This window comes from Pecten maximus, chromosome 11, assembly GCF_902652985.1.
Source record: "Pecten maximus chromosome 11, xPecMax1.1, whole genome shotgun sequence".
In the NCBI taxonomy this organism is placed as follows: domain Eukaryota; kingdom Metazoa; phylum Mollusca; class Bivalvia; order Pectinida; family Pectinidae; genus Pecten; species Pecten maximus.
Genome location: NC_047025.1, coordinates 29340009 through 29366534, shown reverse-complemented (window position 1 = coordinate 29366534; position 26526 = coordinate 29340009). Strand labels below are relative to the sequence as shown.

The 26526-nt window shown below is 38.9% G+C and overlaps 2 protein-coding genes and 1 non-coding gene across 3 annotated transcripts; 2 read left to right on the top strand and 1 right to left on the bottom strand.

Annotated features, from left to right (window-relative positions):
- Window positions 1–1765: 1765 nt before the first annotated feature.
- On the bottom strand, window positions 1766–16875 carry LOC117338017 (G patch domain-containing protein 1-like). The gene is given in 20 exon segments (XM_033899177.1): window positions 1766–1924; window positions 2210–2334; window positions 3083–3231; window positions 3478–3636; window positions 4013–4172; window positions 4606–4760; window positions 5338–5480; window positions 7938–8065; window positions 8725–8903; window positions 9201–9569; window positions 9860–10126; window positions 10518–10569; window positions 10571–10660; window positions 10842–11042; window positions 11507–11616; window positions 12672–12784; window positions 13378–13538; window positions 14068–14159; window positions 14959–15090; window positions 16795–16875. Coding segments are annotated over 20 exon segments (2913 nt in total). The 5' UTR covers window positions 16871–16875; the 3' UTR covers window positions 1766–1872.
- Window positions 16111–16183, top strand: Trnat-agu. The gene has a single exon. It is a non-coding gene; the product is annotated as a tRNA-Thr (tRNA).
- A 178-nt stretch (window positions 16876–17053) lies between the features above and the next one.
- LOC117337757 (suppressor of cytokine signaling 4-like) lies at window positions 17054–18962 on the top strand. The gene has a single exon (XM_033898867.1). The coding sequence runs from the start codon at window positions 17193–17195 to the stop codon at window positions 18474–18476; it is 1284 nt and encodes a 427-aa protein (XP_033754758.1). The 5' UTR covers window positions 17054–17192; the 3' UTR covers window positions 18477–18962.
- Window positions 18963–26526: the final 7564 nt, after the last annotated feature.

Here is a 26526-nt window from a genome sequence, read left to right as displayed (position 1 = left end):
ATATTATTACTCAGGGAGTTAATTAATACTTATTCTAATTTCTTTTGTGAATAATGCTGATATTTAACATTCAAACGTTCCGGGTCAGGTCATAGTGACGTCACCCTATCGAGAACAAGAGCACGTTCAAAGAGCACGTGTAGCTTGTCTTTTCCCTAGGTAAAACTGCGGATAGCCCTGTCCAGGGTAAGAGAAAATATACTCCCACCACTCACAGATTTGTTTTCCGTTTAGCCATTCAAGTTCTCCGTCTAACCTCCTAGGGTGTGATTTCTCTGTCTAACCCCCTAGGGTGTGATTTCTTTGTCTCATCCCCAAGGGTAAACCTAACAACCCAGTTGCAATTTTGTAAAACCTTATTGTGATAAGAAATCAAGAAGATTTTCAAAATTAGATGTGGAGTGCGACAATGCCCTAGGGTGTGATTACTCTAACAACCTAGGGCGTGAATTCTCTGTCTAAACCCCAGGGTGTGATTTCTTTGTCTCGCCCCCTAGGGTGTGATTTCTGTCCCCCATAGAGAATGACAAACAGCATGTGCTTGCATAAATAGAGTGACATCACAGAAACAATACACAATTACATGACATCCCTAATACAATTATGTCACAGTGACAATTCAATCATGTCACATCAACTTTGTGTTGCACAACAAAACATATTATTTAAATATAGAACAGTATGATGGGATAAAAATAATCATCCCCTACCTTGAGGACATGACAGAGCATCCTCCAACCCTTGGGATGATATCATGATAAAGAATATCACCCTGCAGGCACGTAGCCAGACCTAAATGGAAGTGGAAGCCCGGTCGGACGTTCTCGGACCGAAAGGACATAGGCTTTCCTACCGAGTGCGGAAGGCGCGACCAGGAAGTGGGGGAGGGGAGCACGAGAGGGTTTTTCATTTTTTTCATTTTTTTTTGTTTTTTTTTTGTATTTCTTGATGAATAGGGGTGACATTTGAGCAATTCTGAGGATTCAAAGACACACGCACAAAACATACAATAGAAGTCATGACTACTGTTCTGTGCTATATTGTGACTTATGTAATGATAAGATAATATCGTGTAAACTAGACACATTCTGGTAACTATTCAGGTTAGAAATCATAATAGCGGTCATATAAATGTGTACGGAAACTAAGGCGTGTATTTAACAGACGATGGATTAACAGTGTCTTCAATAACTACTTATTTGGAGTATGCATAGGGAGAGTTGGGGGCTGGATAAAAATTCAGTTAAAATGACACCCCCGGTGTAGACTAACAAGTTCTCAGATCCCTGTGACACGCATGTAACAATGCTAGAGAAGACATTCGTTCTGCGTCCATGGTTGATCTCAGGTATGTCTTTAGCCAACGTTTGATGCTGAAGGAACGTTCCACAGTATAATAGAATCTTTAGACAACTGGAGACGTTCAGATACAGTTTAGGTTCCTTCATTACAATTATTAGTCAGACGCTGGCCTGTCCTGTTACATCTAGTTATACAATCTATAGACGCCGATGATTAGGCCACTATTGAAGGTTAACGTAGGGTTTGAGGGAAAACCAAACATAGGAATTTCATTATTTCATATATCATTAAAAGAATACATTCTTGAAAATGATTAAATGGGGGAAAGGTTATTTTGAAAAAAATGATGTGGAAGCCCGGGCGTACTGGCTACGCGCCTGCCCTGAGGGTTGGAGTTTTCGCTGTCACACTGAGATAAGTTGCCCGAGATCTATGACTTGAGAATACAAAACTTGGACAAGAATTTATTAAAGAACATATTTATTAGAAACAACATGACAATGTGAGAAAAATGGTTGATATTTATATCACAGCCACCTGTTTGCTTGGTATAGCAGTGTTATATGGTCATTATGAAAAGTCTGAAGTCCTGAGTAGTCCCTTCTGTGTCACTGCCTTCAACCTGAAACACACAAAAACAACACTCGTCTACTGATGCCGCATACAGAGAATTACAGAGAACATTGTACTGTAAGGATTAAACATGGGAGTTATTGGAAATACATGTAGTAAAATCCACTCAAGATTTTTTATCCAATTTGATACAGAGACTACATCTACAAAAAAGAAACTTACAAACTGGGTAACACAGAGCCACACGGAACTTTTTACACGGACGTTGGATCTCCCAACTCTGTATAAATTTACAAACTGTGACGTCATTATGTTTACTATCGATGATACCTACTTCTTGAAAAGTTCTTTATCATCTTCCATGTCACTTGAATCGGTGTCAGAATGGCTGGAATCACTGTGTCTTCTATGTTTCTTACTTTTCTTTCTTTCTTTGTGTTTGTCTTTCTTGTGTTTAGTCTACAAGATATGAAAATAATGATAAACTAGCTTTATAAATGTTACAGTTCTATTCATTAATCAACATTTTTTCTATTTCTAAAAATAATTAAAATGTTCGGTTTTATTATTGAAACCTATACAGAAATACTGATAATTTTGCCAAATATTACATGTATTTATTCAAATTTCTTCATTGTTTCTATACCTAAACCTAATTCCTTTGGCAACAGTTCATAAATCAAGTTTCTTGTGAATATGAAGTAATTAAGTAACGAACCAAAACTGTGAGCATTGACATGCAGTTTTTATCTGATTATAATTACATGTCTTTGAATTATTCTACAATCACACATCATGGATGTGAAGTAAAAAGTAACATCTTTAATGACAAGCATTGATGACTAGTGTTACAGTAAGATGTAATATAGTCTGATCTATCAGAGTTACTTCCCTTCGTTTTTACTCTTGTCAATAAAGCGATAACTTGACAACCAATGGGGCCGAGAATGGGTGTCATGATATTATGGTAAATCTATTACTTGATAAACAATTTATTTTAAAAACACTGATTCTTCAATATCACGTTCTCAAAATAAGAACTGTGGGAGTTATATTAAAGACACACTAATGGACATAAAATATATCAACCTCCTAATCTATTTCTTACGACATCCTGTTGAAAACCATAAATCATCAGTTATCATCAAACAACATTAAAAGTGAAGTTTTTAGTTCTGTAAATTTTTTATGAAGTTGTGACTGATACCTTTTTCTCCTTCTTGTGTTTGTGTTTTTCCCTGTGTCTGTCTTTCTGTCTGTCTTTATGTCTGTCCTTGTGTCTGTCCTTGTGTTTATGTTTATTGTCAGAAGTTGATGTTAGATCCACATATGCTGTACTGGAGGAACATGGGGCACCTGAATAAAATAAGGTATAACAGTAAATAAAATAGAGATTCATTAATTAGAACTCCTCAACAATATTTAAATGACTCATGGACAAATTCCTATCTATTATCTGTAATTTTTTATATTTACACATGTTTTTTCATAGAAACACTTTCATTCCTTGACCACCGATATTATTTGACTGAAACTGAAAACTTGTTGAAAAATTCCATAATTTCTTCAGAACTGATTTGATAATAATTCTAAGTACTGTACCAGGTGGAGGTAGTGCTGGCCCGTACTGCTCGTCCTCGTCAGGGGGAGGCGCCTGTGGGGGTGGGGTCAGTCTCTCTTGCAGCTCTCTCTCCCCTGGCATCTCGGTCGGATTTGGAGTTTCCTCTTCTATGTATGTTAGTGGTTTTGATGACAAATCATCTACAACAACAGAGATGTTGTAATCATCAAACTGCATTTACCTTTAAGTAATTTTCCACAAAAGAACTGAACTATCTTGCTTTTAGATTCTGTTGAAGGAACATTAAATTACACAATAACATATACTGCCAGGACCTTCTACAAGAATCATGACTTGAATGGACAAAGTAATAAACATACCTATTTGTGATCTTCAATGCAATATTTTCCATAATTATATACTGTACATATTTGTGAATTTTAATGCAATTTTTTTACATACTTATTCCATGGTTAAAACTGTACACAGTCATTTTTAAGGATTTCATCAGAACTGACTTCAGAGTTTGATGTTCGCCTCCTCATTACAACTAAAGCCCTATATATATATAGCTACCTGACTTGTGTACTGTAGGTAGAGGAGAGGCCTGCTCAATGTCCGGTAATTTTGACTGGTTAATCTCATTATCATCCTCCTCCTCCTCTTCGTCCTCCTCAGACTCAGAGTCTGTGTTACCAAATATGGCACCAAATAAATCCTGAGCTGGCTTCTCTGTCTGTAAGGGAGAGATATCATAGTCACGTTAACATTTACTCCAGTCTAAACATTTGGTTTTGACATAAAAATGTAAACGCTAACACGTTTGTTTTTGATTTACTGTAACATGAACTGTTACTGACAAAACACTCTGATTTAGAGACAAGGAATTGTGTGAAGTATCCTTCCAACTATTGATGTTTAAAATCATTAACTTTTTTAACAATCATGATATCAAATTACGAACGTAATTCAAGATACTTTTCAGAATTGCAACCAAGAGCATTTAAGTCGTCAATAGTACCCACCTTTCTATAGCCACAGTCAAACCTACATCTATAACAGTAAAATATTGGTTCACATTACCTGTCAATAACAACTATCTGACTATCGAGACACATTTCCTTTTCTTTATGTACAATTTATACAAATAAAAGCAAAAACTCTGATACCTTTTCAATATTTTGTTGTGTAGGGGATTCCGGTGTATCTAGTGTGGGTAGTTTGGGTGTGGTGGGTGGAGTATCGACCAGATCACTGAAGACAGATTTGAGAGGAGCAGTCATCTTAGAACGATTCTTGATGTCAAAAGTCACTGGTTTGGCTCCTGTAAAAATGAAATAAATCGGTACTTCTATTAAAAAGCACTTTCCTTATAATATTTAATTAAACATCATAAGAATACTATAATATATATACAACTATTAAACGAAAAAGAGTAGGTATCTGCATAATCATTGATTTCAACTTGATATATGTCATTCAGTAAGTAGGTGCTTTTATCTTATTCATGTAGTAAACAAACTAACAGTGAGTGGATCAAGATGGAAAGGTCTCACAAAGAATTCATCTATTAGATGGGGAGCAAGCTTCAGGGCACCTTTGAACTTGGTAAGTACATAATATTGGTAGGTGGATGAGGGAAGCAGCTAATGAATCCATTAATATGTTATGTACATGAATATTTGTTCTTCTCCTTTGTATAATAGGGAAGGGGTACTGAGCTATTCATAGTATTTATATTTAAATCATTATTTTTACATCTTTGAAAATGGAAATGATTATGTGGAATGATATTAGGAAATATTAAACAGTCTCTTAAACAGTGTACAGTGTTTGCATCTGGAATAGGAAGGCTGTGTAAAGCCTTGATATTGTGTTGTCAGAGTGTATCAGGTATTTACCGGTCGGTGAATCAGGAACAGGCGGGGCAGGCAATGCCTTCATGTCCTGTGAGGTTTGAGACTCTGGTTCATGTGAGAAGTTCAGGAAGTTAAACACCGAGTACTTCTCCCTCTTCACTGTGGGCAGTCCCACTATAGAGGACCTGGATAATACAAAACAAAATCCATACACACACTTCACAATGACATGACTCTTTGAACTCAATTCATTTAAAGGTAGTTTAAAGACCCACAATGGTTCTACATAGGAATCTCCAATAGTTCAACACAGGGATCCTCAAATAGTTCAACACAGGGATCCTCAAATAGTTCTACACAGAGATCCTCAAATAGTTCTACACAGAGATCCTCCAATAGTTCTACATAGGGATCCTCCAATAGTTCTACATAGGGATCCTCAAATAGTTCTACACAGGGATCCTCAAATAGTTCAACACAGAGATCCTCCAACAGTTCTACATAGGGATCCTCAAATAGTTCTACATAGGGATCCTCAAATAGTTCTACACAGGGATCCTCAAATAGTTCTACACAGGGATCCTCAAACAGTTCTACATAGGGATCCTCAAATAGTTCTACATAGAGATCCTCAAATAGTTCTACATAGGGATCCTCAAACAGTTCTACACAGGGATCCTCAAATAGTTCTACACAGGGATCCTCAAATAGTTCTACACAGGGATCCTCCAATAGTTCTACATAGGGAACCTCAAATAGTTCTACACAGGGATCCTCAAATAGTTCTACACAGGGATCCTCAAATAGTTCTACACAAGGATCCTCAAATAGTTCTACACAAGGAAGCTCAAATAGTTCTACACAGGGATCCTCAAATAGTTCAACACAGGGATCCTCAAATAGTTCTACACAGGGATCCTCCAATAGTTCTACACAGAGATCCTCAAATAGTTCTACACAGGGATCCTCAAATAGTTCTACACAGGGATCCTCCAATAGTTCTACACAGGGATCCTCAAATAGTTCAACACAGGGATCCTCCAATATATCTACACAGGGATCATCCAATAGTTCAACACAGGGATCCTCAAATAGTTATACACATAGATCCTCAAATAGTTCTACATAGAGATCCTCAAATAGTGTTACACAGGGATCCTCAAATAGTTCTACATAGGGATCCTCCAATATATCTACATAGGGATCCTCAAATAGTTCTACATAGAGATCCTCAAATAGTGTTACACAGGGATCCTTCAATAGTTCTACACAGGGATCGTCCAATAGTTCTACACAGGGATCCTCAAATAGTTCTACATAGGGATCCTCAAATAGTGTTACACAGGGATCCTTCAATAGTTCTACACATGGACCGGACAGTCTACTCAGTATGGGGGAAGTAAAACTGAGCCTCTAGGATCACCAATGTTATTGGGAAATGTCGGGACAAACTACATATAACCAGTATAGGGGTTTGGGACATTACCAGGTAAATCTCCATGACAATATATACCTAGTATAGGGGTTGGGGACATTACCAGGTAAATCTCCATGACAATATATACCTAGTATAGGGGTTGGGGACATTACCAGGTAAATCTCCATGACAATATATACCTAGTATAGGGGTTGGGGACATTACCAGGTATATCTCCATGACAATATATAACCAGTATAGGGGTTGGGGACATTACCAGGTAAATCTCCATGACAATATATACCTAGTATAAAAGTTGGGGACATTACCAGGTAAATCTCCATGACAATATATATCTAGTATAGGGGTTTGGGACATTACCAGGTAAATCTCCATGACAATATATACCTAGTATAGGGGTTGGGGACATTACCAGGTAAATCTCCATGACAATATATATCTAGTATAGGGGTTTGGGACATTACCAGGTAAATCTCCATGACAATATATACCTAGTATAGGGGTTGGGGACATTACCAGGTAAATCTCCATGACAATATATACCTAGTATAGGGGTTGGGGACATTACCAGGTAAATCTCCATGACAATATATACCCAGTATAGGGGTTGGGGACATTACCAGGTAAATCTCCATGACAATATATACCTAGTATAGGGGTTGGGGACATTACCAGGTAAATCTCCATGACAATATATACCTAGTATAGGGGTTGGGGACATTGAATCAGAATGTCAATGGCAGCAGTTTTTGTGGGGAAGGGTTGGGACACACAGAACATACCTAGTGGGTTGGGGACATTAAATCTCAATGACAATAATTTGTATGGGGAATGATGGAGACACAGAACATACCCAGTATAGGGGGTGGAGACATTGAATCTCCAGCACAATAATTTGTGTGAGGAAGGGGTTTGACCCAGAAAATACCTAGTATATTGGGAGGGGACGTTAAATCTCCAGCCCAACAGTTTGTGTGGGGAAGTGTCGGGACAAACTGAACATACCCAGTATAGGGGTTGGGGACATTGAATCTCCAGCACAACAGTTTGTGTGAGGAAGGGGTTTGACCCAGAAAATACCTAGTATATTGGGAGGGGACGTTAAATCTCCAGCACAACAGTTTGTGTGAAACTGAACATACCCGGTATAGGGGTTAAGGACGTTAAATCTCTAACACAACAATTTGTGTTAAACTGAACATACCCAGTATAGGGGTTGGGGACATTAAATCTCCAACACAACAGTTTGTGAGGATGCCACTCAAACTCCTCGTGAGTCAGCTGACCATACATCTTCATCTCTGCAGCCTTCATCTGGTCAGTCTTTTCTCCCTGGAAACAAAAACAAGTTCAATAGATCAAATAGATTAAATAATACCAGTATAAGTTAGCCACCTGCAATGGTCCTAATCACATCTACAATATTGTGACATATGTACAGGGGTCCTCCACTGGTGACTATGTCATATGGAATGTATTAAACATATAGGGGTCCTACAACCGTTGCTATGTCATATGGTATTTATTAAGCAAGTTCAATAATATGATATTCCATGAACTCTTAGGCCTTTAGTAAATTCAATATGACATGGACAAGAATGTATGATTATGTTTATCACATATAAACTCATATTCATGAGCATGTAATAAAAAAAATCTCTTAAATTCTAAATAAGGTTGACCAATTCCCAATCAGACAGTATGTATATCTCTACAAAGACAATTGCATTGCGTCATTTATTTAATGTGACATCCAGAACTTTCTATGACCTCACAATAATGTTATTATACAGTCAAGTGTCTTACAATATGGCTATATCACATGTGGAACTGGCTGATTATATGAAACAATATCTACAGATACAATTTGGCATTGTCATAGAACAGGATTACCTTCATTGAACAGGTAACACAGACTGCATTACTAATTCATACTTCAAAATAAAGTTATTTGACCTCTTATTGTGACCTAGACCTAACAGTTCACTGACCCCTTCGTCCTTGGGGACGTCCACTGTGGCTGTGCTATCGTCGTACTTGGCAGAAGTGAAACGTGATGCCATCATTCCTGGGAGAGGTTTGTACAGCTTTGAGGCTCGAATAAACTCTTCCTTTTCCTGGCCTCTGTCCCATTCTGTCATGTGATCACCAGTCACCTCCTCATAAGCATCTATATCAACATATGAAAAATTCCACCATAATTGGATTAATCAACAACTCACTCCATTGTTTATAATCATGACCTTGTTCAAATATGAAATGCCATACAAAACTTCTGACCATGACAGAAGATAACTTTTACCTTTTCCAATAACAACACCAAACAAGGCTGAACCACTAAATATACCAGTAATTAAACTCATAGTATGACACAGTAACACAAACTTAACCAATCGTATATCTTCCTTTAAATTTATAAATATAGAAATTTGTAAAATATAATGATTTTTTATCTATTAAAATTTACCTGTTTTTCCCAATTTTTTTAGAGCGATGAATTTGTCATAGCGTTCCTGTTTGGCTGGGTCTTTTGCAAAAGGCTTAAACCCAAAACTTCCTGCCTGAAACAATGGCGCCTGTGACCTCGATGGATCCTTAGGTACTTCCTCTGCTGACTGTGCCTCATTCCGACTTGGTCTAATAGACTCATTATGTAGACTTTTATGCTGACCTGACTGGCTAGGGGAACTGGCAGTAGGAGTGTTATTAGTAACATTATCAGGGGAGATAACCCCAGTAGAGGAGGTCCTCGTCTTCTGGTCAGAGGACAATGAAGTGGACTTCATCACATCCAGTTTTGATTTATCCTTGTCAGACATCAGATCAAACACTGAACCTGTTAAATTATAAACCTGGCTATTAGTCTGTTAATAAATCCAACACATGAAGGTTTCTTATAGGGCATTATAACATACACAGTGAAGTCAAATTTAGATGAATTTCTGATGAAAGATAAATATGGTGACATCTTCCTTTTTTTGTTACAGAAAGTGTTTCTAAATATTCCAAACCTCCTTTACACTCTTACTTTTTATGACTTCTCGCAAGCTCATAAAATAACTGATATACAGTTGTACACTCTGCTAAAGAAGACAACTGATACATGCTATTACACACGAAGCATACCCGTGAGAGGAGACTCGCCGAGTGCCAGCGCCCTAGACACAGCATCCATCTTAGTTTTCTGTCTCTCACTTTGTCTTTTTGAACCTGATGGTGCTTGTCGAATGTGTTCATTGACAGACTGTGGTGTCTGGATGAACTTGTGTATGGGTCGAAAGTCCTTTGGAATGTTAGGTGGACCGAAGCCTCTCTTGGTCTTCAACTTTTTAGTGGACAGTGTAAAACCTTCTAAAATCTTTCCAAGGTAACCCACAGGTGTTGTCTGTGTACCTGGATAAAAGATGAAAGTCTCAGATGATATTATCATTACTTACAATATCAAGTAGAACCAACCAATGTAACCAGCTGTGGAAAATGTTTGGTAATCGTCAATTTCATTGTTTAGTGTAATTGGTTTGACAAACAAATATTTGCATGAATAGTCATACTTAAAACAAGACGATAAGAACACCCTTACACCAATAAATAATCACTAGTGTAAATAACTTTGATTGACAGAAATACCAAACTACCATATCCAACTTTAATGGAGTCTATTATCAAACTTCACCAGCAATAACACCAATAACCTCAGTTTTGACCATAGAGGCTGGTCTATATATATATATTCATTTACGTACATCCCCTTGCTGGTTAATCGCCAGATGATAGTAAGACTTACCTCCCTTGTTCCTTCCTGGGGCAGTCCAGCCATACAGCTCCTCCTTGCCCTCAGTCTATCTCCATGGTGATATCATAGTTTGACAGATGATCCGTGGTGTAGATGTCCTCATCCTCATCCTCTAGTGCACCAACACCAAATGCCTATAAAATTATCCATATTTATGTGAATGAAATACATAATAGCATGTTGAGCTTATTCACATATGGATTTAAACCTTAGTATTGAATATTTGCAGAAAGGTGACGGCTGTACTGCTTTGTGATATAAATAAGTTAATTATTTATCCGATTAACTGTTGTGAACATACAAGGTTTAACTTACTTGTCCTCTCATATAACTACGTTTAGAAGTTGTTGGGGGTTCAATCAGATTGATATGGGTAGAGGGCAAGGCCACCCTGGGGTTAAGGCCACTGTAACCAAGGCCATGCACATTGTCCTTAGCAACAAAGGAAATAGGTGTAGTGTCCTTTGGGGCAAAGGTCAAATCTTCTGGGAAGTCATCTTCACTCTCCTCAGAGCCCTGCATAACAAAGAGTATTATATACAGAAATTAATTCTGTGCTTACATATTTCATTTAAAGAAATGAAATTTTCTGACAGTAAAAATGAGCTGAATGCAAATAATAATTACAGCTTAGAAATTAACCTCTAATCTGATTTTAAATCAAGTCAGTGAAAGCATTATAAAAAGTTTGAGGGACTTGACAAAAGAATTTTGTTTTTATTTTATTGTCCTATCTTAATTAACTGAAATACATCTTCAAGCATTTCAAATCTATTAACATGAAACTATGATCATATTTTAACAAAACTATGAAATAATTTTGAAGCTATATTAGAGCTGTCAAAGAGATGCCAAATGTATTATACATTTAAATGGTAAGCTAAACTAATGTCAAGCATTTTTTCTTTTTTTTTGAGATGGAAAATATTAAGTCATCAAATTAAAGTTGGATCCTGAAAATTACAGTTATACAGACTTACATTGTCCTGTCCAGCAGATGAACCAGGAGGAGGAGGAGCACATCCATATGACTTTTTACCGACACCTGTTGAACCCGCAGGGGCAGAGGAATTTGACTTCTTCCCAATCTCTGTGAAATTAAGGTAGATCATCAATACAGAGATGAAAATGGACTAAGGGCAAAAAGGCTGAAAATTAGATTTCTCAATCTTTTCAATGGGAAAAATTACAAGTTTACATTACACTGATATTCTCAAAAAGGCTGAACATTTTCATCTCTGTCAATATCAAAATCTATGTACATGTACAAAGAACTTAAAGGTTCGATAACTCTGACAAAAAGTAATTATGATCAATTGAAAACAAGAAAAGGTTGTTGCGTATTTAATAGCATAATGGAATCCTGAAGAAATTCTATTTTGCTCCACCTCTATATTTTGTAGGAAACTTTCAGTCTTATCAGTTTTCATTATGCTGCTACATACATGTATTATAATTATTTTATTCGTTTGTTGGTTTTAATAAGACAAATTCCTATACAGTGTGTGTCATTTTATGTAATTTTGCGAGAAGCAGTACATACTGTCGTTGATGTTACATCTTTAAACATTAAGAACCATTCAATAAACTCAGTACTGAACGTCATGAATCAAATGTATGCTTTATATTGTTGAATAATTACAATCATGCTATCTGTGTGGTAGTCGTACTTTGGTACATTAACAAGAGATTGGAATATTGCAGCACTTCTGGACCAATGCTTTTTCCAAGGGAGAATTTAATCAGTAAAGGAAACAGGAAAAAGTCACACGGCCACAGGTCTGGTGAACAGGCTGGCACACTGAGTTTTAAAACACATTGTACGTGCGTGTCAAATTTAGACACAACCTTCATTTATGTATTCAAAATTGAGTCATTGGTCAGGTGTGCATATCATTCAATTCTTTTGCATTGCTATGCAAATGCCTTAGAGGTGTGCCAAGGCGCTGTGTTATCTTAATGCCTGTATGTAATGGAGTTGGGTATAGTGAAAGAATTTTTCAAATGGCCCTCATAATAAAAGATTTTTCAAACTGCCCTCCAGGAGTGATTCCCGGTTTATACAATTAGCAGTGAAACAAATCAAGTCTTGAATAATAGTATAAACAGCAGTGAAACAAACCAAGTCTTGAATAATAGTCTTACTGAACACATGTTTGGAGCGAACTGTTCTTTTTTTCTGTCTTCGCTCACGAGGACCCAGTCCTTGACCTTCCTTCCAGCCAAGTTTTCTCAAAAGTCGAACACCAATAGTCAACCTACATAAATAAAGCACAACAATAGGGATGTAAAAAACTGTTCTAATCACTAGCTCAGGGATAGTAAACACCAAAACTCTACTAGCCAAACTAAAAAACTACTAGCCAACAATTGATCTGTGGTGAAAATTGGAAAAACTGAAGATGAACAACAAATTCAGAAAGGTTCTGTATCATATAATATATTTTTTATATATTACGGCTTACTTTAACTTTTAGTACACATGTGAAAAGCTATGATGACCATTGTGATAACTGGGGGTCATGCATGATTGATTTGGCACAAATGGCACCATATATTCAGATTCTTATTGTTGTAACATTATTGCAGAGAATTTTTAGGTTTTAAAGTGTGTTTTAATCGACAACATGAACAGAATTGAATTTAAATATTTCTTTATTTGCTGAAATGTCGTGGGAAATTCACTAGACCTGGGCTAGTATGGCTGTAATGGTGGGTTGTTGGTTTTTTTACATCCATTAACAGAACGTGTTCAAGTTAATTTGTAGCTTACAATCAACTTTATCAGCACTACTGCCAAATCATTGATGTGGATCGGTGGTTAAGTTATTTCACACTTTTTTGTTTTTACCTTTCTGGGGTGATAAGGTCAGCAAGGGCAGGTTCCCCACTAAACAATGTTCCAGTCGTCATGACCTTGACCTCATCCAGCTGTCGTTTTCTCCTCTCCTGTGATCCAAATTTCCCGGCTGTTACCAGCTTCCGTGGGGCTATACCATACTCACTGAAGTCCTGGAAAAATGGAAATCATCAGTGTAACAATTAAAAACCGTTTAAAAAGTCGCAGCTTTTAGTGTTCCTTTATTGGATCTATTCTGATATGAATACATAGGAGACAGGGATTCACCTTAAACTATTATTGGTATAAATGTATAAGTTATAGATATAAATTCTTAACGGCCTATCAACACTATAAAGGTTGTATGGGCCAAAAAAGGGTAAACGTATCCATAGTTAAGTCTATCAAAAATAAGACTGGTATAGTGGAACCCAAGAAAAAAATGGTGGAAGCATCACAAGACAATGCCCCTTCCATTGCCTTCTTCTTAGTCCTATTTCTATAATAGCGCTTTGGAAGTGTCACAATATTTTGACACATTAATGAATTTTATGAACTTTTAATCATTTAGAACAAAAGAAGAAAAAGAGGAAATTGTGGAGAGGAACCAAAAATCTACCTTGTTTCACCTTTGTTAAAACAAACAGTAAGCACAGTAAGCAAAGCTGAAGAATAATTCAGGCTTTCTAAAAAAAATATTACCTCTTCATCCATGAAGTCCTCTGGCCTTTGCCCTTGTTCCTCATCCTCATACTTCTTGTTCCGGGACGACACAAAAGTTGATGGCCTGAAACCTGGACAGAACCACACAAGGTTGGCTTATACCTCTAGACAATGTTAAGTTTGACACAGGAATAAATGGAAAATTATGTATAAGTTATTGGTAATACCACTAGATATTTCATTGTTTTACACATTTTTCTCTCGAAAATTCATATTCCCCATATCCTGAAGCTTGGTTTCCATTTTGGTAGACCTAAGAAAGTCAATAAAAACAACATTCCATCAAGAGGTGTTTATCCTACTGTTAATTCAGATGGCTAAAACTGTAACACATTTGATTCATTTCTCCTATGGATATATTACAGTCTTTACCAACCAACATTTTTATTTTAAATAATTACAATTGGTGAGGATATACTCTTTTTCTGGTACCAGACAAAACAGACAAGATATTGTTATTCTGAATATCTATACAACCAGAAGAGAAAAAATCTCCAGATGGAGAGATTCTTAACGAACCAACATCCAGCTATATTCATAAACATGTGTTGTGGTTCATCTGCTAGGCTTCAGATATTCTGACTGTTTGATTACACAACCTAAATTCGACATAAATTAGTCGCTGTTGGAGTTTTGCCTCATATCAAGTCACCCAGTTGTATGTCTTGACAGATGTAAACAATCTATTAGTCATTATGAATTGCTGAACTTTCTGTGTTAGTTGTCAGTGTCTCTAGTTGTCTTTATCTAATTATCTAAATATTGTGATTGGAATATCGTTTGGACCTAGACGGTAGACTTGTGGGGTATTTAGAATAGATGTTGCTGCTCTCTCTCAGTTTAATACTTATGTCCTGACAATTAACTTACCCTCCTTGGATCCCACAGAGTTGAAGTGGCCAGCTGAGAAGCCTCCTGTAAATGCTCCATGGAACCGAGGACGACCTCTACTATCCTTGGCTTGTTGCTCCTGAGCAAACACCAGTTTCTTTCTAGACTCATCTGATATAGAAAATACAATGTACTTGTAGCATATTTTTCCAAAAGGTGTTTAGCTGAGATTTAAAACAGTAAGAGTTGGGACTACTATGGAATTAGGAAGCTTATATTAATTAATGGAGTTCAAAGAATCTACCACTCTCTACTAAAAATGCTTTGGGTGACCCTGGTTCTGCTGTTTTTTAAATAGTTTTTTATTGTTTCCCCAAGTTGTTGTTTGTGCAAAGGTGAATAGTTTATCTTTTTCACGTATGTCAAAGTTGTTAATTATTTCAAAAACCTTTACTGGCTCATTGCGGTCTCTTCTGTATTCCAGTGCACTAAGTAAGCCTAGTGTCATATAGTCCGACATTATATGGGAGGTTCTTTAGAGAATGGGCTCTTTTGGTGGCTCTTTACACTTACTCTCAATATTTCTTGTGATTTCCCAAATTAGTTTCAAATCAAGACTCTCAATATATTCATAAGCGCCCAGACTAAAATCCTAGGTGGTGGTAATCATCACCTCAGATTTTAGTCTGGGCGCTTATTAGAACAAATAATCATACCCTGTCTACACTGCTCTCCGACGACCATCTGTCAGAAATTGTCTGCCCGTCGTCCAGAGCTACATTATCGCAGCTAGGCGCTTATGACAAAAGGTGAAAGAATTGTGAATGGGGAAAAACATGTCTGTCAAGTGTACATGTACCGACAGAAAATTGTGAACGGTCACCCCGAGTGTCCAGCGTGATAGAAGCATGCTCTGTCTGATAGCTGAGTGAAAGAAACGTCATATTAATACTATGTACATGCCACACCAATCCGTTCTAAAAAAATAATGAAAGACCCTGGTTCAGCACACAGTACCTGGGGTCAAGAATCACATCCAAAGCTGTCAATAACTAATGATACCAATCGAGGAGGCATGGTTTTTAAGGAATGTAGTTTTTAGTGATTTTATTTTTTTTAATTGATTCCACTCGTTTATCGACCCTGGGTGAAGCCAGAGTGTAGCGGAACTGGAACGGGTCGATCATCGGCGACCAGGTAGCTCAATCGGTAGAGCATCCGGCTAGTGTTCGGGAGGTCCCGGGTTCGAACCCCGGTCTGGCCGTGCATTTTCCCACTCCTATTACATTTGGTGCCTGTGACCAAACCTTGTTTCAAGTGAGGTGAATACTTGACAAGGGGATACCCGACACCTGGGTTGTGAATCTTCGGGGTCGAAGACTTAAAAAAATAGGAGGGAAGAGTACTAGTGTAGCGGAACTGGACCGGGTCGATCATCGGCGACCAGGTAGCTCAATCGGTAGAGCATCCGGCTAGTGTTCGGAGGTCCCGGGTTCGAACCCCGGTCTGGCCGTGCATTTTTCCACTCCTATTACAAGAGCATTAAATATCATTATTTATTTTTTATTCACGAGGGCAATGTGATTATTTTATAAAATCCTGACCCAAGTACCTGTGGTTCAAAAGTGTGTTATTGAATGGATGGGTCTGGAAACTGATTTCTTCCAAAAATACAGAAACGCCTTCCCATGGAACCGAAACGCATTGGTTTAGAATATGTTATTCATTCGGCACCGAAACACACAGTGACAGAGTCCCAGCAGGAATGTACATATCCATGTCTTGATCAAATATGGCATTGACGTAGAGACATGAATACACAAAACCATTAAAGGACTAGTTTGAAACAGTTTTCTTCATCCATGTTTCACTCACCTTCGTTAATTTGTTCTAAAGCATTGCCTAGAGAGACAAACGAATCTTCTTCGTCCGAATCCATGGAGGCCGCCATTAAAATTCTGCAGAAACGAAATATAAACAAAATACCATTTTTCGATAATTTATTATTTAACAGTTTGCACCAAATATTTTATCGAAAGCGGAGTGGAACATCATTTAGATATTATTTTTCGAGAGAATGTAGATAAATTTTATCCAATCAAATATACAAATATGCGCAGCTCTGAAACCCACAATACGGAAAAGGTTATTGCGCATGCGGAAAGAATGACTTGGGTATCACCCAAAGTTGGAATACCTGGAATTTATTTTGACATTTCACGAATATTTGCGCTTGTCTTTTTGACGATGATACTACTCTTCATACCACAGAGATGATGAAGAAGATTACGTTTAAGGGAATGAGGCAATCGTTTCAACGCCGACAGCGAAATCAAGGTGTGAAGGAAGAGACTACGGATGGTGAGAACAGCGGTGATAAACATGGTGACTCACAAACTCTGTCACAACAAAACTATGCAGACACAGAAAATACAACGACGGAAGGCAGAAAAAAGGAGAAGTTTGGTATTCTTAAAAGCTTCAAGAGGAGGCTTACAACAAATCTGAAGAAAAAGGGCGATGAAGGCGACAATGGTCGTAACATACTTGAGGACTTGGAATGTGGACATTACATGTCTGCGGGGGTGAAGGGTGAAGGAAATAGAGGGGGTAAGTTGAAGAGCAAGAGGAAACCGGCTCTGTGTGACATACCCTCAAAATCCAACTCTTCATCTCACAGCTACGACAGCCTCGATCTTAATATCTTACCCAACAATCTACAGAAACTGACAGATCTCCAATCAAATACAGATTCCGGTGAATTGTGTTCAAAAAAGGAGAAAGCCAGCTGTCGTTCTAAAGATATTATGAAATTTCATACAACAGAGAGAATAAAAAGTGGTAGAAATAGCCAAAAAGATTGTGTTCATGTTCTTCAGTTGGATTTAATGTCGAAAAATAACTGTGATGTCAATTCAATCAGTAGAAACAGCTGTCTCAATGTAAGTGCGTTAGTGTCATATCAGGACCCGAGACTCATGGCGGATCTTGCTAATTGTCAATCTCATGATTCCATTGAATCTGACTTGCTAGACATGGATGAACCTCCAAAGGTTTGGAGTCTTACGCAAGAATTGTTTAGGCTTTCTAAGTTTGGTTGGTATTGGGGGCCTATAACACGTGTGGAAGCAGAAGATAAACTTGCTAACCAACCAGATGGTGCTTTCCTTGTTCGTGATAGTTCGGATGAACGGTACTTGTTGAGTCTCAGCTTCAGATCCTACGGACGGACTTGGCATACACGCATTGAGCATTGCAATGGTATGTTCAGTTTCTATGCTCAACCAGACACTGAGGGTTATCCCTCTATTGTTGATCTAATTGAGCACTCCATGAACGATTCTCAGACTGGGATATTTTGTTATTCCCGTTCAAGATCCCCCAGGGCTCCGTCATTCCCGGTGAGACTCACAAAACCAATGTCCAGGTTTACCCAAGTGCGATCATTACAGTATCTGTGTAGATTTGTAATCAGACAGTACACTCGCTATGATCATATCCAGCATCTTCCATTACCAAGCAGAATAAAGGGCTGGATTGAGGAGAATCAGTACTAACTGCAGCAATCATCAACTTTATCGAGTGCTCTCATGATGCGACAATTTTCAAATATGGCATTATTTTGGCAAATACAGTTTTCAACGTTTGAATTCCTTTGATTTATGAAATGAACAAAGTTCATGTTTAGGTTGTATATGTCAATATCTTCTTTCAAGTAAGATAATGTAAAAATTATTGCAATCTCGCAGTCCTTATTTCTTAATATTGAAATATGCTGTACATCTATGTTTTAACTTTCAGGTTCTGCTCCACAATCTTGAGTGCTTCTCAAATTTTATGATGGCTGGTTTTCTATTTACATTTTTTCTTTATTTCACTTTTCCTGTTATATTTTAGGCTTTATCATCAATAGCTTTTATATAGTTCTTACATCCTCGTACTGCCATTATATGCAAATTGTGTAACAAAACACTTGATGAGATTTATATATTCATTTCATTTCATGGATTTTTACATTGAAATACAAGAAATGTCAAATTTTATTTTTCTTGTCTCTCATCATTTCAATTAATTATGTGTACATTAATCAGTAAAACAAGCTTATGTTTACTTATTTTTAAACAAATTTGAATGAGTCAGTGATCTAGATCTAGTTCAGATCTTTTTAGTTAAAGATCATGAAATATGAACATGTCCAAATTATATATATTGGCCATGGAAGACAAAAATGTACAATTACCGGTAATTAAATCATCATGAATTTTTATTTGAGGTTCATATTTGTTCATTGTAAAGGTATATGTTATTTATATACCACTGATGTTCAAAGTGATGTTGATGTAAAACTAACACGTATATATATGGGCATGTGAAGTTGTCACAGAAGACGTATCACTGGTGACCAGAAGCATGTATCTAGCTGGGACATGTATCACTGGTGACTACATCTAGATGTATCTGATGATCATTGAGATGTATCACTGAATCAGAGGTAGCATTAATTGTCAGAAGTCAAGCTGGTGGTCACATGAAGATCACTCGTACTTGTGATCAGCTCAGTAGATGCTTCCATTCACTGCAGCTTGTTATTAGATTTATCATTGGTGGTCAGATGTATCTGTGACACCTATCACTGGTGACCAGACATTGCATTGGTGGTCAGATGTATCTGTGACACCTATCACTGGTGACCAGACATTGGTGGTCAGATGTATCTGTGACACCTATCACTGGTGACCAGACATTGGTGGTCAGATGTATCTGTGACACCTATCACTGGTGACCAGATGTTGATGATCAGTGTGATGTAGTGGTGAGATATATATCACTGGTGATGTACATGTGTTACCGGACGTATCACTGGTGACCAGACGTATCACTGGTGACCAGAGGTATCACTGGTAACCAGTCGTATCGCTGGTGACCAGTCGTATCGCTGGTAACCAGATGTATCGCTGGTGACCAGACGTATCACTGGTGACCAGAGGTATCACTGGTGACCAGACGTATCACTGGTGACCAGACGTATCACTGGTGATGTTACAGTACATGTGTTACCGGACGTATACGTATCAGTCACTGGTGACCAGACGTATCACTGGTGGCCAGACGTATCACTGGTGACCAGACGTATCACTGGTGACCAGACATATCGCTGGTGGTCAGACGTATCACTAGTGATGTACATGTGTTACCGGACGTATCAGTCACTGGTGACCAGAAGTATCACAGCTGGTGACCAGACGTATCACTGTGACCAGACATATCGCTGGTGGTCATGATCAGATGTGTATCACTGGTGACCAGACGTATTGCTGGTGGTCAGATGTGTATCACTGGTGACCAGACGTATCACAGCTGGTGACCAGGCCAGTCATATCACTGGTGACCAGACATATCACTGGTGACCAGACGTATTGCTGGTGACCAGATGTATCGCTGGTGACCAGTCGTATCACTGGTGACCAGACGTATCACTGGTGACCAGACGTATCGCTGGTGGTCAGATGTGTATCACTGGCGACCAGACGTATCACTGGTGACCAGACATATCGCTGGTGGTCATATGTGTATCACTGGTGGTCAGATGTGTATCACTGGTGACCAGACATATCACTGGTGACCAGACGTATCGCTGGTGACCAGACGTATCGCTGGTGACCAGTCATATCACTGGTGACCAGTCGTATCACTGGTGACCAGATGTATCGCTGGTGACCAGTCGTATCGCTGGTGACCAGTCGTATCACTGGTGACACTGGTGACCAGACGTATCACTGGTGACAAGACGTATCACTGGTGACCAGTCGTATCGCTGGTGACCAGTCGTATCACTGGTGACCAGACGTATCACTGGTGACCAGTCGTATCACTGGTGACCAGATGTATCACTGTGACCAGACATATCGCTGGTGACCAGATCTAGACGTATTACTGGTGACCAGTCCTATCACTGTGACCAGTCGTATCACTGGTGACCAGACGTATCACTGGTGACCAGACGTATCGCTGGTGGTCAGATGTGTATCACTGGTGACCAGTCATATCACTGGTGACCAGACGTATCGCTGGTGGTCATATGTGTATCACTGGTGGTCAGATGTGTATCACTGGTGACCAGACATATCACTGGTGACCAGGCGTATCGCTGGTGACCAGACGTATTACTGGTGACCAGTCGTATCACTGGTGACCAGACGTATCACTGGTGACCAGACGTATCGCTGGTGGTCAGATGTGTATCACTGGTGACCAGACGTATCACTGGTGACCAGACATATCGCTGGTGGTCATATGTGTATCACTGGTGGTCAGATGTGTATCACTGGTGACCAGACATATCACTGGTGACCAGACGTATCGCTGGTGACCAGTCATATCACTGGTGACCAGTCGTATCACTGGTGACCAGATGTATCGTTGGTGACCAGTCGTATCGCTGGTGACCAGTCGTATCACTGGTGACACTGGTGACCAGACGTATCACTGGTGACAAGACGTATCACTGGTGACCAGTCGTATCGCTGGTGACCAGTCGTATCACTGGTGACCAGACGTATCACTGGTGACCAGTCGTATCACTGGTGACCAGATGTATCACTGTGACCAGACATATCGCTGGTGACCAGATCTAGACGTATTACTGGTGACCAGTCCTATCACTGTGACCAGTCGTATCACTGGTGACCAGACGTATCACTGGTGACCAGACGTATCGCTGGTGGTCAGATGTGTATCACTGGTGACCAGACGTATCACTGGTGACCAGACATATCGCTGGTGGTCATATGTGTATCACTGGTGGTCAGATGTGTATCACTGGTGACCAGACATATCACTGGTGACCAGGCGTATCGCTGGTGACCAGACGTATTACTGGTGACCAGTCGTATCACTGGTGACCAGACGTATCACTGGTGACCAGACGTATCGCTGGTGGTCAGATGTGTATCACTGGTGACCAGACGTATCACTGGTGACCAGACATATCGCTGGTGGTCATATGTGTATCACTGGTGGTCAGATGTGTATCACTGGTGACCAGACATATCACTGGTGACCAGACGTATCGCTGGTGACCAGTCATATCACTGGTGACCAGTCGTATCACTGGTGACCAGATGTATCGCTGGTGACCAGTCGTATCGCTGGTGACCAGTCGTATCACTGGTGACACTGGTGACCAGACGTATCACTGGTGACAAGACGTATCACTGGTGACCAGTCGTATCGCTGGTGACCAGTCGTATCACTGGTGACCAGTCGTATCACTGGTGACCAGACGTATCGCTGGTGACCAGGCGTATCACTGGTGACCAGTCGTATCACTGGTGACCAGTCGTATCGCTGGTGACCAGACGTATCACTGGTGACCAGATGTATCACTGTGACCAGACATATCGCTGGTGACCAGATCTAGACGTATTACTGGTGACCAGTCCTATCACTGTGACCAGTCGTATCACTGGTGACCAGACGTATCACTGGTGACCAGACGTATCGCTGGTGGTCAGATGTGTATCACTGGTGACCAGACGTATCACTGGTGACCAGACATATCGCTGGTGGTCATATGTGTATCACTGGTGGTCAGATGTGTATCACTGGTGACCAGACATATCACTGGTGACCAGGCATATCGCTGGTGGTCATATGTGTATCACTGGTGGTCAGATGTGTATCACTGGTGACCAGACATATCACTGGTGACCAGGCGTATCGCTGGTGACCAGACGTATTACTGGTGGTCAGACATATCATTGGTAACCATGTGTACTGACCAGTCATATTACTGGTGACCAGACATATTACTTGTGACCAAATATATCACTGCTGACCAATTAAATGTATTACTGATATGGCAGATGTATAGCTAGTGGTCAGATGTATAAAAACAAACATATCACTGAAGCTTTGCATGGTGACCATTCCAGATGTAATATACTGGTGGTCGGATGTATCATATATAGCTATATATATGGCCATATGGGTGACCAGATGTATGACTGGATCAGATGGATTTAATATTTTCCATGGCAATTCATAATCAACCAAATTATGCCCAAAAATATGATTTCCCTTTATAAAATTTAGTAAAGTTTGCTCCCTCCTCAGGAGTGGATGCGAGATCCAAGGATCAAGAAATTTACAATTTGAGTGAATCAAAGCATCTTGAGAATCTTCCATCTATAAAGAACATTTGATTCCAGATATGTGGTTCTTGAGGTTTTGAAATTTCAGTCAATTTGACCAGTTTTTTGCTCCACCCTCAGGCCCGGGGTAAGTGGCCATGGCTTGAAAAAATATTTTACACCGCTGAAATTTATTGTATCAAAATTAATAAATATGGGATTGAGACGTTGTCTAATCAAAATGCCACTAATGGTCTACAAAGTTTGAAAGAAATTGGTAGGAAAAACAAAGGGCATGCACAATAGCTTTAATAACAATAATATAATTGAATCATCACAATGACGCTCAAGAAGACAACTTCATTTAATTTCCTGTTTATAAAGATGTCTGAATTAGCCTAGAAAATGCAAGTTTCAAAGAGATCTGTTCAAGTAACAAGAGGCCCATGGGACTTAACTGTCATCTGACAAACACTTACAGCAGGGACAAACCCCTCAATCCGAAGGGCTTTATTAAACCAGCATCATTACCATAAATTGTCTGTTGGGAGCCAGTTAAGTTTCAGATCAAATTTGGTTTTTATCCATTTCGGCTTAAAAAAGGAGTAGCATCTTTAAGCAAAATTTCAGCCAAGTTACTGATTTAGGGCCTCGCCCCTCTATCCCCAGGGGTCGGACCAGCCTCATTTATATTATGATTGCCTTCCCCCAATGATGTTTCAGACTAAATTTGGGTGTAGTCCATGAAGGCATTAAGGAGGATGAGCCTTTTATAGCAAAATTTCAGCTAAGTTCCCATCCCATGGATCAGACAAGCCTCATTTATATAAATAAGGATTGCCGTCCTCAATGATGTTTCATACTGAATATGGTTGTAATATAAGGCATTAAAGAAGAGGATCGTTTTAAAGTAATACTTTACTTAAGTTCTCCTTTTGGAGGCCCGCCCTCCTTTCCCCAGGGGTTACCCGACTCATTTATATAAATTATTATTGCCGTCCCCTGACGATGTTTCAAACCAAATTTGGTTGTAATCCATTAAGGAGGAGTAGCGTTTTAAAGCAAATTTTGGCTAAGTTCCCCTTCCACTCAGAGGTTTAGGAGGGTTTTAAAGTAAAATTACAACAAATTCCCTTTTGGGGCCCCATCAGCCTTATTTATATTAAATATGATCATCCTCCCACAATGAGTAGGGTTTTAAATTTAAAAGCAAAAATTCACCAAAGTTTCCCTTTTGGGGCTCATGCAGCCACTTGGGGCCCCAGGGGTCAGACCAGCCTCCCCCCAATGATGTTTCACACCAAATTTGGTAGTTATCTGCTTTGGGGTTATGGAGGAGTATATATCATTTTGAAATAAAAAGTCTTGCACACGGTGGACGGTGTGTGACGATAGAGGAAACAAGATGGCTATCGGCCATCCTGGCCCTTTGGGTCAGATGACCTCAAACTGCAGGAAAGAGGTCTTCTGAAAAGAGTCAACTACTGAAACAAAGTGAAATAACTTTTGCAAAAATAGTGTTATCAAAATGCTGCTCAGAGAAACACTATTTATATTGTGATAATAAAGCCTACCAATTACAAGTTCCGAGAGATCAGTTGAAATGTATGAGAAATAAAAATAAAATTTCATGTTGGATTGACAGACTACACCGGTACCATACTGTACCTATACCATAATACTGCTTTTAAATTTGGACCGGCCTATAGCTATATAATATAAAAACAAATGTCAAAATTCCTTTGGTAAATTCTGTTTTTATTTCACAGTCATTCAACATTATAACAATATAATGGTTTATATTGGTCACACACATTAACATTCTTAATTCATTAAAATAAATACACGTACACAACTTATAATCAACCAAATTATTCTTCCAAAACAGAAGACAAAATCACGCAAAGACAAATAATATATTGCCAGAGTATTTACATGTATCGAAGGCATGGATCAATACCTGTGATTTAGAAATGAGATCACAGAGCAGGTTTCCCCAAGATATACTGGTAATAAGATCCGAAAGTAACGCATGTGAAACCTCCTACGATCCACCCTTACATTGTATCTTATGTAAATTGTGTGAAAAATTCTATGTTCGCAAAAATTAAAACAAAAGTCACCCGAGTTGGAATTTCATCAAGTTTCTTGTGTGAGGGAAAAATGGTATTTGGGAGTCGAAGGTTAATATATCTAGTTTTGATTAGCCAGTTAGACATCCATCCCTCTACCCCAAAATTGTACCGAAATTGATTTTCAGAGTTTTTGAAAAGTAACAAATACAAATTATTTGAAATGTATCCTACAAAATTTGCAAATCGCTGAAAGGCAATCACACACAGACTTTTCAACCGACGGTCCATATATGTATTATAGTAGCTAATGCTACATGCATTCATATATGTATAGTGGGTTGGATAGTTGTGACAAGTCCCTGTGATCACAGGTAATAAAATCAATAAAGCATTACATTTAATTTCCAACCTTTAATAACAGTTCCAGGTAAGGAAGGAATGTTCCACACAAAAATGAATAACCAACATTTTTGTATCAAATACCATTAATGATTTATACATAAACTCAACGCCTGTAGATTATACACCTAATTATAAAACAGGTCTTGATCACATCATTTTCTCCAAAGGAAATTACTCAGGAGGCTAAACTTTCAATGGAAGACAACCATATATTACACACAATCTGACAGCCTCACACCTTAACACATTGCGATTTCATGAACGATAGGGGTGGGCATACACTAGACTGTACACATACTGTGGGCTGTATACCCACCATTCTATATATGTTCACATAGGGCTGTGCACATACTGGGGGCTGTATACATACTGCTATACGTACATACTGGGGGCTGTATACACACTGGGGGCTGTATACACACTGTGGGCTGTATACACACTGCTATACGTACATACTGGGGAATGTATACACACTGCTATATGTACATACTGTGGGCTATATACACACTGCTATATGTACATACTGGGGGCTGTATACACACTGCTATATGTACTGACTGGGGGCTGTATACACACTGCTATATGTACTGACTGGGGGTTGTATACCCACTGCTATATGTACATATTGTGGGTTGTATACACACTGCTATATGTACATACTGTGGGCTGTATACACACTGCTATATGTACATACTGGGGGCTGTATACACACTGCTATATGTACTGACTGGGGACTGTATACACACTGCTATATGTACATACTGGGGGCTGTATACACACTGCTATATGTACATACTGTGGGCTGTATACACACTGCTATATGTACTGACTGGGGGCTGTATACACACTGCTATATGTACTGACTGGGGGTTGTATACCCACTGCTATATGTACATATTGTGGGTTGTATACACACTGCTATATGTACATACTGTGGGCTGTATACACACTGCTATATGTACATACTGGGGGCTGTATACACACTGCTATATGTACTG

Excerpts from the sequence above, each read along its gene's own strand:
- LOC117337757 (XM_033898867.1), top strand. The coding sequence starts at position 17,193 with ATGATGAAGAAGATTACGTTTAAGGGAATGAGGCAATCGTTTCAACGC.